General features: G+C 43.2%; 1 protein-coding gene across 5 annotated transcripts in view; it reads left to right on the forward strand.

Annotated features, from left to right (window-relative positions):
- Pex14 (peroxin 14) overlaps positions 1-15,945 on the forward strand; it is a 174,031-nt gene that overhangs the window by 121,145 nt on the left and 36,941 nt on the right. For all 5 annotated transcript variants that reach the window (XM_068370873.1, XM_068370870.1, XM_068370874.1 and 2 more), the window contains exons 4-6: positions 7,786-7,953; positions 9,567-9,722; positions 11,726-11,823. In XM_068370873.1, coding sequence (XP_068226974.1) covers positions 7,786-7,953; positions 9,567-9,722; positions 11,726-11,823 — 422 coding nt within the window. The remainder of the gene's footprint in view (positions 1-7,785; positions 7,954-9,566; positions 9,723-11,725; positions 11,824-15,945) is intronic.

Raw genomic sequence — 15,945 nt, forward strand, 5'->3', positions numbered from 1 at the left:
TAGTGAAACAGGAGATACGGGCCAATCTTACCTGCGTCTGGAAAAGAAACCATCACCAATCGAGTCCTACTTTTTTCAATATTAATCTTACCCGATGATCATGTAGCTGTCAACTCTGTTGCCCGACAGAAAAATCTAAGGTCGGGATACGCCAGTGATCGCTATACAGGTGGGGGTGTACACAACAGCGCCATCTGTCGAGTAGGTACTCAGGTACTTCTTGTCAACAAGAACTCAATTTTTCCTCTGTCGTGCCACCGGCAAGACCTACTTGGATACGCTGTTGTTTCTGGAGTTGTTTTTCACGATTTTGGTGATGTATTCGCTCTAGATTTTAGCCTTCGCTATTCAGGAACCTTTATCATTAGCTTATCAAGCTTTTTGATTACATTTGGATTAATTGTTAATGAACTTTGCTAGATTTTGGATTTCCCCCTTGACTATTTCTAGAATTCAAGATGTCTGACCATTCTCAAGTCCCTAAGTACAGGCAGTGTAGCGTTAGGGCTTGTTCTAGGCGTCTTCCGAAGGCCTCCATAGATCCTCACACCGTTTGTTCCAATTGTAGGGGTAAATCCTGTCAATTGGAAGATCGATGTGAGGAATGCGCTGGGCTTTCGGAATTCGATTTTAACGAATTCCTAAAGAATGCACGTAGGCTAGAGAAGGATAGGATCAGGAGGAGTTCTTCTCGCTCTTTTGATTTTTCCTCTCCCCATGCCCCTCAACCTACTCCTTCCCCTGTAGTGGTGACTCCCGACCCTGCTACTAGTGCTCAACCCTCCATGGCGGACATGATGCGTACCATTCAGGCCCTTGGTGACAGAGTGGAGTCATTAGCTAATGACCGGAATCAACTTTTGGCAGATGTCAAAGAGTTGAAAGCGCGAAGTGCAGTGGGAAGTGTAGTGAGTGCAAGTGAAGTGAAAAGTGTTAGTGTCAGTGTTGCGCATGAGGGTACATCTGTTCGTGCCAGTCGTTCTCCCAGTCCGGGACCTCTTGCAAGCTCCCAAGCCCAGGGGAGAAGCAATGTCGAAGGACCAAAGGGTTCGACAGGCCTTGATCAGCGTACGGATGTACCCTCAGTGGTTGCGGACGTATCTGTCAGAGATCGTCCCATCCACAAACAGACGAATGAGCCCTGTCATTCCTCGTCTGTGGAAGAAGTTTCGAGGAAGAAACGTTGGACCAAGGTCTCACGACCTCTCAAGCGTAAGGTCCCTTCCGAGCGAGTCCAACGGCCCAGGTGTAGCCACTGGGTCAGTTCGGACTCGCCGCAGTCTTCCGAAGACTGCACACCTCCCAAGAGAGGTAGAGTGGTTCCGCAGCAGGCAACTACTCCGTCTGTTGCCGCACCAACCACGGTAGACCCTAAGTGGTCCATGCTGCAGACTATGCAGTCTCAGCTTGCTTCCTTCATGCAGGAGTATCGTGCTGAGAAGGTTGACACTGCACCAGTTAACCTACAACCTGCCACGGTTGTGCGCTCAGCAGATACTGCGGCTGCCTGCTCCCACACTCCACCTGTGAGAGCTCCACCACCGATGCGCAGTCGACCCTGCCAGACGCATGTTCATGCTGCACCCTCCGTTGACATGCGTGAGCTACCGCATCAGCAGTGGGAAGGTGGTGTCGAGCTGCCGTGTTTTGACGCAATGCGGCATGCTCCGCAACCCATGCGGCATGCTCCGCAACCCATGCGGCATGCTCCGCAACCCACGGCAGTCCCTCCCACGCACCAGCACTCCGCTTTTGTTGTTGCCAGCTCGCAGACTGACCAGCAGCGGCATGATGTTGGATCCGCAGCAGCTACTCATGCAACCGTGCTGCCGGATTCAGCCGTTCAGCTTTCTGCTCCACCTTTGCCACTTCCTCCTCAGCTTTCGGATGATGGAGTATCTGATGACGACGAAGCTGCGCATTTGGACGATCCGCACTCCGACTTAGAAGAACCCAAGTCTACGCCTCCCTCCTTAGACTTTAGGAAAGTCCTTGCCCTGTTCAGGGATTTGTATCCGGAACAGTTTGTGTCTGCTACCCCTCGCTCTCCTCCCTCCGAGTTTGCTTTAGGCATGCAGTCAGCTGCTCCTGCCTTCACCAAACTTGTACTTGCACGCTCATCCAAGAGAGCTTTGAGGGTTATGGGAGAGTGGTTGCAGTCCAAGAAGCAGCTGGGAAAGACTGCTTTCATCTTTCCGCCTACCAAGCTTGCTTCCAAATCTAGCGTCTGGTATGCCACGGGAGAGGAACCCGGCTTGGGAGTTCCTGCCTCTGCCCAGGGCGACTTCTCAAGTCTGGTTGACTCTCCCCGCAGGCTGGCTATGAGACGTTCTAAGATTTGCTGGTCCTTTTCTGACATGGACCATCTGTTGAAGGGAGTTTTTCGTGCTTTTGAGATCTTCAACTTCCTCGATTGGTGTTTGGGAGCGTTAAGCAGAAAGACTTCCCCTTCAGATAAGGACTCTGCCATGCTTATCATGTCTAGCATGGACAAAGCCATTCGGGATGGGTCTGGTGAGCTTGCGGCTTCGTACGTGTCGGGAGTGCTTAAGAAGAGAGACCATCTTTGCTCCATCTTGTCGGCTGGGATCACTCCTTGCCAGAAGTCGGAGTTGTTGTTTGCTCCGCTTTCCAAGTGTCTCTTTCCGGAAGAGCTGGTCAAGGGGATGGCTGCCTCGTTGATCCAGAAGGATACCCATGACCTGGTGGCGTCCTCCGCACGTAAGGCCAAAGCTTTACCTTCCGTGCCTAGACCTAGGATGGACACACCAGCGTCTAGGTTCATCCCGCCCTTTCGTGGCAGAACCTCCAGCAGAGGAGGTACCCGTGCCGACAGTCATCGTGGCAAATCGAAGAAGGGTTCCAAGTCGGCAAAAGGCAGAGTCTGACTGCCTACCTCTCCAGACAGCAGTGGGAGCCAGGCTCAAGAACTTCTGGCAGGCTTGGGAGAACAGAGGTGCAGACACTCAGTCTGTGAAGTTGCTAAGGGAGGGGTACAGGATTCCGTTCTGCCGCAGTCCCCCTCTAGCAACTTCTCCCATCAACCTCTCTCCCTACTACAAGGAGAAGGACAAGAGGCTGGCGTTGCAACAAGAGGTGTCGCTCTTGCAACAAAAGGGAGCGGTAGTCATAGTCCGGGACCATCAATCCCCGGGCTTCTACAACCGTCTCTTCCTGGTAGCGAAGAAGACAGGAGGTTGGAGACCGGTGCTGGACGTCAGTGCTCTCAATGCTTTTGTCACCAAGCAGACGTTCACAATGGAGACGACGAAGTCGGTCCTAGCAGCGGTCAGGAAGGAAGACTGGATGGTCTCGTTAGACCTGAAAGACGCGTACTTTCACGTCCCCGTCCATCCAGACTCCCAACCTTTCCTAAGGTTCGTCTTTGGAAAGGTCGTGTACCAGTTCCAAGCCCTGTGCTTTGGCCTAAGCACGGCACCTCTTGTGTTTACCAAACTGATGAGGAATATTGCCAAATTCCTTCACTTGGCAGACATCAGAGCCTCCCTCTATTTGGACGACTGGCTTTTAAGAGCTTCGTCAAGTCGTCGCTGTCTGGAGAATCTCAGATGGACTATGGATCTGACCAAGGAATTGGGTCTCCTGGTCAATATAGAGAAGTCCCAACTCGTCCCATCCCAAACCATTGTCTATCTAGGTATGGATCTTCAGAGTCGAGCTTTTCGGGCTTTTCCGTCGGCCCCCAGGATCAGTCAAGCCCTAGAATGCATCCAGAGCATGCTGAGAAGGAACCGATGCTCAGTCAGGCAGTGGATGAGTCTAACAGGGACACTTTCATCGCTGGCCCAGTTCATCGAGTTAGGGAGACTCCACCTCCGCCCCCTTCAGTATCATCTAGCTGCTCACTGGAGAAAGGACATGACGCTAGAGGCGGTCTCAGTGCCTATTTCCGAAGAGATGAGGTCTACCCTGACGTGGTGGAAGAACAGCATTCTTCTCAAGGAAGGTCTACCATTGGCTGTTCAAACCCCCGACCACCGTCTCTTCTCGGACGCATCGGAGACGGGCTGGGGTGCGACACTGGACGGACAGGAATGCTCGGGCACGTGGAATCAGGAGCAAAGAACACTTCACATCAACTGCAAGGAGCTATTGGCAGTTCATCTGGCCTTGATAAACTTCAAGTCCCTCCATCTAAGCAAGGTGGTGGAGGTGAACTCCGACAACACCACAGCCTTGGCGTACATCTCCAAGCAAGGAGGGACTCATTCGAGGAAGTTGTTCGAGATCGCAAGGGACCTCCTCACTTGGTCAAAAGATCGAAAGATTTCGCTGGTAACGAGGTTCATTCAGGGCGACATGAATGCCATGGCAGATCGCCTCAGCCGGAAGGGTCAGGTCATCCCCACAGAGTGGACCCTTCACAAGAATGTTTGCAGCAGACTATGGGCCCTGTGGGGTCAGCCCACCATAGATCTATTCGCTACCTCGATGACCAAGAGGCTCCCGATGTATTGTTCTCCGATTCCAGACCCAGCAGCAGTTCACGTGGATGCCTTTCTTCTGGATTGGTCCCATCTAGACCTGTATGCGTTCCCTCCGTTCAAGATTGTCAACAGGGTACTACAGAAGTTCGCCTCTCACGAAGGGACACGGTTGACGTTGGTTGCTCCCCTCTGGCCCGCGAGAGAATGGTTCACCGAGGTACTGCAATGGCTAGTGGACGTTCCCAGGACTCTTCCTCTAAGAGTGGACCTTCTGCGTCAGCTGCACGTAAAGAAGGTACACCCAAGCCTCCACGCTCTTCGTCTGACTGCCTTCAGACTATCGAAAGACTCTCAAGAGCTAGAGGCTTTTCGAAGGAGGCAGCCAGAGCGATTGCCAGAGGAAGGAGGACATCCACTCTCAGAGTCTACCAGTCAAAATGGGAAGTCTTCCGAAGCTGGTGCAAGGCGAATGCAGTTTCCTCAACCAGTACCTCTGTAACGCAGATTGCTGACTTCCTTTTACATCTAAGGAATGTAAGATCCCTATCAGCTCCTACGATCAAAGGTTACAGAAGCATGTTGGCAGCGGTCTTCCGCACAGAGGCTTAGATCTTTCCTCCAACAAAGATCTACAGGACCTCCTTAAGTCTTTTGAGACCTCAAAGGAGCGTCGGTTGACTACACCAGGCTGGAACCTAGACGTGGTTTTAAGGTTCCTGATGTCAGCAAGGTTCGAACCGCTTCAATCAGCCTCTTTTAAGGATCTCACATTGAAGACTCTTTTCCTCGTTTGCTTAGCAACAGCTAAAAGAGTCAGTGAGATTCACGCCTTCAGCAGGAACATAGGTTTTACATCTGAAACGGCTACATGTTCCTTGCAGCTTGGTTTTTTAGCTAAAAACGAGCTTCCTTCTCGTCCTTGGCCCAAGTCGTTCGAGATCCCAAGCCTGTCCAACTTGGTTGGGAACGAACTAGAGAGAGTACTTTGCCCTGTAAGAGCTCTTAAGTACTATTTAAGACGTACAAAGCCATTACGAGGACAATCAGAAGCTTTATGGTGTTCTATCAAGAAACCTGCTTTACCGATGTCTAAGAACGCAGTTTCTTACTACATCAGGCTTTTGATTAGAGAGGCCCATTCTCATCTGAAAGAAGAAGACCTTGCTTTGCTGAAGGTAAGGACACATGAAGTTAGGGCTGTCGCTACTTCTGTGGCCTTCAAACAGAACCGTTCTCTGCAGAGTGTTATGGATGCAACCTATTGGAGAAGCAAGTCAGTGTTCGCATCATTTTACCTCAAAGATGTCCAGTCTCTTTACGAGAACTGCTACACCCTGGGACCATTCGTAGCAGCGAGTGCAGTAGTAGGTGAGGGCTCAACCACTACATTCCCATAATCCCATAACCTTTTTTAATCTTTCTCTTGAAATGCTTTTTATTGTTGTTTTTTTGGGTTGTACGGAAGGCTAAGAAGCCTTCCGCATCCTGGTTGATTTGGCGGGTGGTCAAATTCTTTCTTGAGAAGCGCCTAGATTAGAGGTTGTGATGAGGTCCTTTAGTATGGGTTGCAGCCCTTCATACTTCAGCACCTAGGAGTCGCTCAGCATCCTAAGAGGATCGCTAGGCTCAGTAAGGAAGGCGTACTTAAAAAGGCAGAGTAATGGTTCAAGTCGACTTCCTTACCAGGTACTTATTTATTTTATGTTTGTTATTTTGAATAACTGCTAAAATGAAATACGGGATACTTAGCTTCTAATGTTAACATGTATGCTGGTCTCCACCCACCCCCCTGGGTGTGAATCAGCTACATGATCATCGGGTAAGATTAATATTGAAAAATGTTATTTTCCTTAGTAAAATAAATTTTTGAATATACTTACCCGATGATCATGAATTTAAGGACCCTCCCTTCCTCCCCATAGAGAACCAGTGGACCGAGGAGAAAATTGAGTTCTTGTTGACAAGAAGTACCTGAGTACCTACTCGACAGATGGCGCTGTTGTGTACACCCCCACCTGTATAGCGATCGCTGGCGTATCCCGACCTTAGATTTTTCTGTCGGGCAACAGAGTTGACAGCTACATGATCATCGGGTAAGTATATTCAAAAATTTATTTTACTAAGGAAAATAACATTATTCCCTACTTCTAGACATGCAACTGTTCTTAGATGCGTCAGTTGTGAGGTCAGCAGAAGAAAAGGGTCTGCGCATCTATGTTTTTGAGATTCAAGAACCATTTCTATTGCTGCAAGTATTCCAAGAATATTTTATGAGGCACTTAGTAGTGTTGATAAGTGAAAACTGCTGTCCTAGCTTACATCAATAAGCAAGGACGTGTGGTTTCTTTCCCTCTTTGCAAGGTGACAAAGCAACTGCATATCTGGGTTGTTAGCCGTACCATATTGTCAGCCAGATAAATTCTGGGTGAAAGGAATGTACTTGCAGTCATGATCAGGCACCAAGGATAGGATGTAGGATCGAAGAAGTCCCTTCATCATTGCATAACAGGAAGGTTTCTTGTCTTGTTGGGCTCATAGGAATCTACCTGTTACCACCCTACTAAACAAGAAATCCTTGTATTGTCACACTGTACCAGATCCATGGACAGTGTTTGAGGATGCTTCCCAACACCTATGGGATCATCTTGACACTCCCCTGTTCAGCCCTGATCAATTGAGTGTTGATCACGACAGGTCTCACAATGACCCCATGTGTCCCCAAGCTGATTGGTATCCAAATCTTTTAGCACTTGGTTGATGTCCCAAGAGAACTACCCCTTGAAACACTTCTCTGTTAGCCTTACCTTCCAAGTACCATCAATTCGTAAAATCACATGCACTTCAGTGTTGGAGACTATCCAGCATCTCCTCCCAGGGGAAAACTTTTTGCAAGGAACTACACAGATGCGGGTACCTGGGAGGGTCCCATGCAACTGTCTACCAGAAAAAGTGGTACATATTTTATTAGTATTGTAGAAGAAGTGGTTTTCCAGTCGAAGCATCTTTAACAGAAATCACTAACTTCCTCATCTATCTTCTCCAAGAGTACTATAGACTCAATATTTTTATATGTTGTACAGTAGTTGGGTTATTTATTTTTAGTGTAAGATAATTATCCCTACACCATTTATAGGTTATTGGCAGAGATATAAGTGCAAACACATTTGCTCCTTTGTATTTCATTGTTGAAAACCATTGAACATATATCACTGAATTTTATTTTATTTTGTAGTTAGAAGTATATACAGCTTGTTTGTAAGATGTTCTGTACTAAGAAATTATCATTGTAACGAATTCAAATTTAAAAGAGGACTTATCTTTTTCTGTTTGTTTTTAGGTTGCTTCAACAGCAGGGCCTGTAGTCCAACATGTCTCCCCAGTAGGACCACCTGTTCTATCTTATCCTATGCCACCACCTCCGAGTATGTGGATCAAGATTAGGGATATTTGTAATTTCGTACTCATTTTAACAGGTGCATCATATGGTGCATACCACTTATACAAGGTAAGCATTTTCCAAAATTATTTATGATGGATGTTAAATTACACTTTACTCTATTTGGGTTATGTCATTGTTTACAGTAGAAAAGCTTAGTTTGTTTGCATAGCTTTTTGAAATGAAATTGTGCAGTGATACTCTCATTTCCTGATTTATTTAGGTAATGAAGAGTTTTGATATCAGTCATACTTGGGCATGCTAACACATCTAAAGTGGATGCTATTTACGGGTGTATTTTATAGAACAAACTACAGGTAATTAAAAAATATATGAAGATGACAGCAATAAGAGACAGGAAGACTATGCAGTGGTATGACGATAATATTGTTATTCATTATTATTGCTTATAGTGAACAAGATTCCACTGAATAAAAATGTTGAAATGAGCAAATTATAAAAGAAGAGAGAAGTAGAAACAAAAATATATAAAATAAAGATTATAAGAGATATGAATACAGCGTGTATAGTCAATAGAAGATATTAATAAAACGAAGTGAAAATGCATTATATAATCAGTGTTGGATAACAATAAGTAGATTTGAATATAAGCAGTTAATAAGAAATATATATGCAGATAGATATTAACAGGAAACTCTAACTCAAGATTGTAGAAAGCCATAGTAGAATGGCTTTGACACAGCCCAAGGTTTGTGCCACCCAAGAAGACCCTTCTGCCATAAACACCACCACGTATACCTTTCTGTTTAATAAATCATATAGGAAATGAGGCGGATGTGGCTATATACTGTATATTTGAATATATATATTTCTTTTCGGTCACGCTCAGCGGCATTACCAGACATATAACTACTTGGTCTCTCCCCATTCCTTGGCTATGGGGAAGAGGAAGTAGTCATGCACTGGTGAGAGAGAGTACCCCAAGAGGAAAGGGGGAGGTGGTGGGAAGTGCTGAATTTGAGTGTGCATGTATGTGTTTCTGCATATCTATCTAAATATTTAACCATAATTTTTGACAGGTTGTGTTCACCAGTTTACCTATAAAAACATAAGATTTAAAGCTAATATTAATTGCTAAAATACAGGTTACACATACCTGTAGTGCAATGCAGGTTAGTTTATTAGGGGCAGGATGAACAGAAACATGTTTATTTTGCTCTTGATTCAGTATTGTTCAGCCATATTTGATTACTCTGCTACCTAGCTGCTATTGAAATGCTGCTGTTAGATTTATGTAAAGAGTATTGAAAATAATGATGCACTATATTTACCTACCTCAAACCAATCTAAAATATTTCATGATTTAAATTTATTTTGCATATGATTCATTGGTTCGTGTGAAATACATCACCATCTCCTTGATGTGCCCATGAATGAATTCATGTGAAATACTCATACTTAATATATCAACTAAATAGATATGCTGATGCCACATCAGAAAATGTTTGTAATCATTTTTCAATTTTAAAGACGACTAATAATAAGCACACAACCTTAAGAAAGCAATTTCTCAGATTTTGGTCACACCCAACCTTCACTTCAGTAGAAGCCTCAAGTAGATTAAAATTATTTCTATACCACAGATCAAAGAGTTAGTTTTAGAAAGTACAATACAGTACAGGATTTTTGTGGTTTTTTTAGTTGCCATTTTGTTTTTTCAGAATTACATAGGTCCACTTTTAACGGGCAGAAAGCAGAAATCTGTTGAAGAAAGCATGATTGAACTACAACAGTCAGTAGTGTCCGTTCTGAAAGAAGTACAGACAACGCTTTCCTCTCTTGAGAAGACCTTGAGCATTCAGAGTTCTCGCATCCAGGTGAGTTAATGTTCCATTATTGAACTTTTGGGTGTAAATTTGAACCATTCTTAGATGTTGCTTAGATTTTAAAGTTTCTACATTTATATGTACTTGGAGCAGTTGGCGAGAAATAAAATAGTTCAAGACATTAGTGCATGTCATTTTACATTATCACTGCCAGTTTTATAACTTGTAATTATAAATATCTTTAATGCAACCAGGAATTGTTTTGTGGTAGGAAACTAGAAGGAATGAAAACCCTGTGGCATTAAGACTTGTATCATTGAGCATTTTGGTAGAATATAAAAGCTGTTGCTCTTTTGTCTCAACAGTGATAGAATTAAGATGATGGTGCTCTGTCAAATGAAAAGCATCAGGTAAAAGCTGAGGTACTTTTGAAATATGTACCTCTTATGAAATGTGGCAAAACATAATGTATGCCGGATCCTATTAGTGGTCTAGATTTTGATATCTGTTGTTGAGGGAAAGGAAAGCCCTACTTAAGATCAATCTCCTATAAATTGAAAATCCTTATGCAAGGAAGAAAAATGTTAACCTTGCTTTATGAAACCATGTGCTTACTTTTAAAGATAGAAACACTAGTATTCATGGCAAAAAATGGGGCTCACAGGGCTCACAACTGTTTGACTTACCCTGAAGGTACCAGTCGAAGGAAAAAATCTGATACTCCATCCGGAAGTTGGAGAGTAGCTTCCTAATAGCCAGGGAGTTCCTCCTATGATATGACAGGAATTATAATGGTAGAAGCAATGCGTACCTTCACCTGGTCGCATAATTACAACAAAGACAGGCGCACTCACTTTGCTCTTCATTGGCCTGGTGTTTTCCTCTCTCCTTTTCTCTCTCTCAGCTACTCCAAAACATAGATAGCTAGGGTTGTTGATGGTATCTCTCTCTCTCTCTCTCTCTCTCTCTCTCTCTCTCTCTCTCTCTCTCTGACCTTAGATGTCAGAATGCCAGAAAACTCCACATTATTCAATCTCTTAATGGTGGTTGTCATTCATTTCAATTAACTTTGATAGCTGCGGTATTGGTTATATGAATACCATTACTTTTTCATCCTAGTTATCAAATACCAGTTTATTTTCATTTGATGTCTTTTGATTTTTCTCTCAGGGGTTATCAATTGTTTTTGTAAGGCCTAATTAACTATTTATCACTGTATTCAGTCAATGCCTTTTCAAAATAGGTAGTAGTAGGTTAGCCATGGCACCAGCCACCCATTGAGATACTACTTCTAGAGAGTTTTTGGGTCCTTTGACTGGCCAGACAGTTTTATATTGGACCCTTCTCTCCGGTTGTGGCTCAATTTCCCCTTGCCTTCACATACACTGTATAATCTGGCCCCTTCTCCTCTGTCCTCATACACAACAACACTTGAGATTACCAAACAATTATTCACTCAAGGGTTTCACTACTTTACTGTTATTGTTCTCTGGCTACTTTCTCTTGGTAAGGGTAAGACTCTAGCTATGGTAAGCAGCTCTTCTAGGAGAAGGACGCTCCAAAATCAAACCACTATATTCTAGTCTTGGGTAGTTCCATAGCCTCTGTACCATGGTCTTCCACTGTCTTGGGATAGAGTTCTCTTGCTTGAGGGTACACTTAGGCACACTGTTATATCTTATCTCTCTTTCTTTTGTTTTTTAAAGTTTTTATAGTTTACATGTATATATGAAAGATTTATTTTAATGTTGTTACTGTTTTTAAGATATTCTATTTTATGGGAATTTTTCAATTTTTAGTGGTAACTGTCTTTAAATTGAGTTTCTTGATAAAAACATTATGAACATCATGGGAGATCCATAGAAATAATTACTATGTTTCAGTGTGCTTTGTACTCAAGTCTTACAAGACATTTTCCATAGGAGGAGCTTGAAGTGTACCATGTATACATTTAAAGGACAACTCACACGAGTGATTGAAGAGCATAAAAAAGTCCCTAACAACTTGTTTACGATTTCTCAAGGTTTTAGGTAATTGTAGATTTTTCATTTCAGGCACTTGGTGATAAAGATGAAAAAAGCCATATCTCCCGTAACCAATTAGAGGAACTTAAAACTGAAATTTCATCATTAAAAGGACTCCTTATTAACAGGTGAGAGCAGAACTGATCATTTCCTTCATAATTTTACTTATTTATTAAAAGGTAAGCAACAGGTACAGTACAGTAAGTCCCTTAGATACAAACGTTTGACTTGGTGACTTCCAAATATGCAAACGTGTGTGTGTATTAAATCAAGAATTAATTTGAATAAATGCAAAATTATAGCTGAATTTAAAATTGTGATAGTGCAGTAGATAAGTTCACATCTCTGGTGCTTGTTAGCATGCTGAGTGACGTTCCAATATAGTTTACTCTGTTTTGTTTAGGCTTTATCAGCAAAATGGTGTGTAACCAACTTTTTACGGTGTTTTACCTGACGTTAGTTAACTTATTGCTTTATTTTAAACCTAAAGTGTTGTGATTAAGCTTGATGATCTAACAAGTTCTGCTAGAAATTGTCTCAAATTGAAATTGATAGCAAAAGTAGAATAGGCGAAAAGATCAATGACATTGCATGTTCATAAAACCTGAATAAATCCATCATTGGCATGATTATGAGGAAAGAGGCCAAAGTAAGGTGTTGTTAATTACTATGTAGAGTTAGTAGAAAAGAGAGTGAAACTCACAGAAGCATTTTGATATGTAAAATTAGTTGTAGGCATTCTTGATTCAAATGTTTTCCATATTGTGTTCACAACCAACAATCGACCAATTATTTTTTTCAATTTTCAATTGGCTGATTTTCACTATACAGTAGTTCTATCCTATGTATGTATCAATAGGGGTGTTTAGGGATGTTATGTGTGGCTCCTTAGTTGGTAGGGCCAGCCACATCCTTACAGAATGGCCTAAGAACACTTGTACCAATAGCACCTCAACTCTCTGTTTGGCTCCAGCCTGGACACCCTGGTAGACCATCTCAACTGATGGCCTAACCAAGTGGATGGTCCCACTTCCTCGTGGTTTAGTTTCCCAAGAAGGCTATAAGTATTTCTCTGGGGATGAAAAAACCTGTACTGTACTAGGGAAAGACATCAAACCAAGAGTCTGGATGCCTACTTTTGTGTCTCATTGACAGCCTTCTGAGGCAGGCCTCCTTTTGTTAAGGATTCCCCATGCCCTTTGAAATTGGGCAGTTCATTCAGGTTTGAGTTCAGGACCATGTCCAAGCCTTTATTTGTATTTAATTTTGTTATATATAATAGAAATGCTTGATACATTCATTAGCTAAATTACTACACTTAGCAAGATGAACTGATAATAAAGTGCCTTAAAAGAACTTTAGATTGTACATCAAAATCCAGGGTAAATCAGTAAATACTGTAGAATACAAAGATTTTGAAAGGATTTTATATCTTAAAGAGTTGTTGGAATTTTTGATAAATATGTAGTCTTGTCACATCGGTAGCTGGATTAGAAGACTACAAACAATAGAGAGAAAGGAATAAGAATGGTCATGAGTTGGATCCTAGGCTAAACAGTATAGGAATTGTAAACTTTTTGGTATGCGAACCCACTCTCGGTACGCATCTCGTTGTATCTTTGGGGCTTGACTGTACTCCAACCTTGGTTTTGTCGGTTTCTTTTTTAATTTTTTATTTTTCCCTATGCATGTTGATATTACAACTTCATTGTATGCTAATTATAATTTATGTAGTACAAATTTCTACTTGTGACTTGTGAATGTTATTCTGTCTTTTAGGTAAAGAAACTTCATGTGTGGACTTGGGTTTTGCCAGAGATCATGGATGAGCACTTTTTGTCTTTAAATTTTTTTTAGAGCTTGAATATTAACTCTGAATCATTGCTATGAACTTCCCTGATATAATCACTAAATTTTTGTCAACAAGACAGAAATATTCCGCTAGTTTTGATTAGTCCTTTTCATACAATATTATGTTAGTGAGATATACAAATGCATGAATATAAATACTCTTTTGTTTGTATTGGGAACAAATGGTGTAGATATTGCTGATTGAATGCTGTATATCATTAAAATTTTGGTCAATTTGTGTAAGCTGAACTGTGATATTTTAATATGGTAATTTCAGTAAAGTTATCTATCTTTTTGATGAATTTAGGAGAGCTTTGTTTTATTGTGGCTTTTGTAATTTTAATTCTTTAATTAAAGATTTATTTTTCATTCGAGGGAAGTAATTAAACCTTAGTTTCTCATTTTTTCTCTTTCTTTAAATGTTATGCGTCAGTCACAACAGTTGTTTGGCTAGCTTTGTACGTGCAGAAATTTATGATACAGTATTGCTGTTGTGTCTTTGTTAATGTTTTCAGCATGGTTGTATACCTAACGGAATGGATCACATATAAAAGCGAGTGTGACTTTTGATGATTTTGTATTTTTAAATATTAAACTTAGCCGGTGAATATATAATAGCTGACGTCTCCGACGGCCCGACAGATCCAAAAACTCGCGAGCGATCGCCGTGAAGGTTGCGGGTGTGCCCACCAGCGCCGACTATCGGCCAGATACCGCATATACTTGTCAACCACTCCAGTTCTTCTCTGTCGGTCTTGCCGACAAGTTGGTTCCGCTCGCTTTAGACCTCGAGTTTTCTACCGAATTGGTGAAGTACTTTGTTTTGGTTGTTTTATTAGCGTTCGCTGTGTTGGTGTGTTTCTTCAATAAAACTCTTGAAACCCTTTTTTTTGGCTTGTGTTTCTTGTTGATGAATTTGGCTTTGACTTGGATTTTCTCTGGTTGTTCAAAATGGCTGACCCTTCTCCTGTATATCGCAAGTGTGCGAGAGAATGTAACAAACGTCTTCCCAAGGCCTCTATCGACCCTCATACTGCTTGTTCTAATTGCCGGGGTAAATCCTGCCAATTAGGAGATCGGTGTGAGGAGTGCGTGGTCTTGTCGGAATTCGAATGGCTTGAGTATGAAAAATATACTCGTAAGCTCGAAAGAGATAGGGTGAGGAGAAGCTCATCTAGATCTTTGGAATTTTCCTCCTCCCATGCCCCTGAACCTAATCCTTCCCCTGTAGTGCTTGTTCCTGAACCCCCTGCTAGCACTCATGAACCGTCTATGCGGGATATGTTTTTAGCGATTCAAGCTTTAGGCGAGAAAGTTGAGTCCTTAGCCTCGGACAGAAACCAGTTAATGTCCGATGTAAAGTTGTTGAAAAGTGGTAAAGTGATAAGTGCGCAAAATGTGTTTAGTGTTGCGACCGAGGGTTCGTCTGTTCGTGCTTGTAGCTCCCCTAGTCCGAGACCTCTTTCAGGCTCCCCTGCACCAGGGAGAAGTAATGTCGTAGGACTTAAGGGGGCGAGAGGTGTAAACCAGCGTACAGACGTTCCCTCTTTGGTATCAGACGTTTCTCGTCGAGAACGTCCTTACCATAAGACGGGTGAGACTAAGTTCTCCTCGTCCTCTGACGACTTATCGCATAAGAAACCTTGGCGCAAGGTATCTAGGCCCTTAAAGCGAAAGTCAGTCCCTTCAGGACAGGTCCAGCGTCCTGGCTGTAGCCATTGGGGCAGCTCTGACCACTTGCAGTCATCGGATGACTGTTCGCCTGTTAAGCGAAAGCGTAACACGGAGTCCGAGGGTCTCGGTAGAGGCAATGTTTTGCCAGCGCAGACGTTACCGACGTCACGGCCCGTTCCGACTCCCGTTGACCCGAAGTGGGTTGTCCTGCGGGACATGCAGTCTAAGCTTTCCTCCTTATGGAAGATTATGAACATGGACAGGTTCACGATGATCCTTTGCTTGCGGTTCGCCAGTACGATGAACGTAACTCTGGCCTTCAGCCGCCTAAACGAGTGTTTTCTCGTCTGTTTGATGTTAGTACTAACGTTTCTAGTGCTTTGAAACGCGATGCTAGTCGTGTTCCTCGTCTTTCACGTCAGTCACGTGACGTGGAACCCCCCTTGCTACAGTCTCGGACTGACGTTTAGCAGCTGCCACCGCAGCCCCGCACTGACGTTCGCCGACCGACTCCGTTGCCTCGACGTGACGTTGAGCGTCTGTCACCGCGGTCGGAAGTTGTTTTGCCTGCTCAGACCCTGCAGTCAATGCAGTCTCGACTTGATGTCGAGCGACATTCAACTCAAACTATTGTTGCTTGTCAGTCACAAGACTTTCAGTCTTTACAGCCGCGGCGTGACGTTGTTTCCTCAGCTGTTGCTGCTGCTCCGTCGCTTGTTGACATT

Source organism: Palaemon carinicauda, chromosome 3 (genome assembly GCF_036898095.1).
Source record: "Palaemon carinicauda isolate YSFRI2023 chromosome 3, ASM3689809v2, whole genome shotgun sequence".
NCBI lineage: Eukaryota > Metazoa > Arthropoda > Malacostraca > Decapoda > Palaemonidae > Palaemon > Palaemon carinicauda.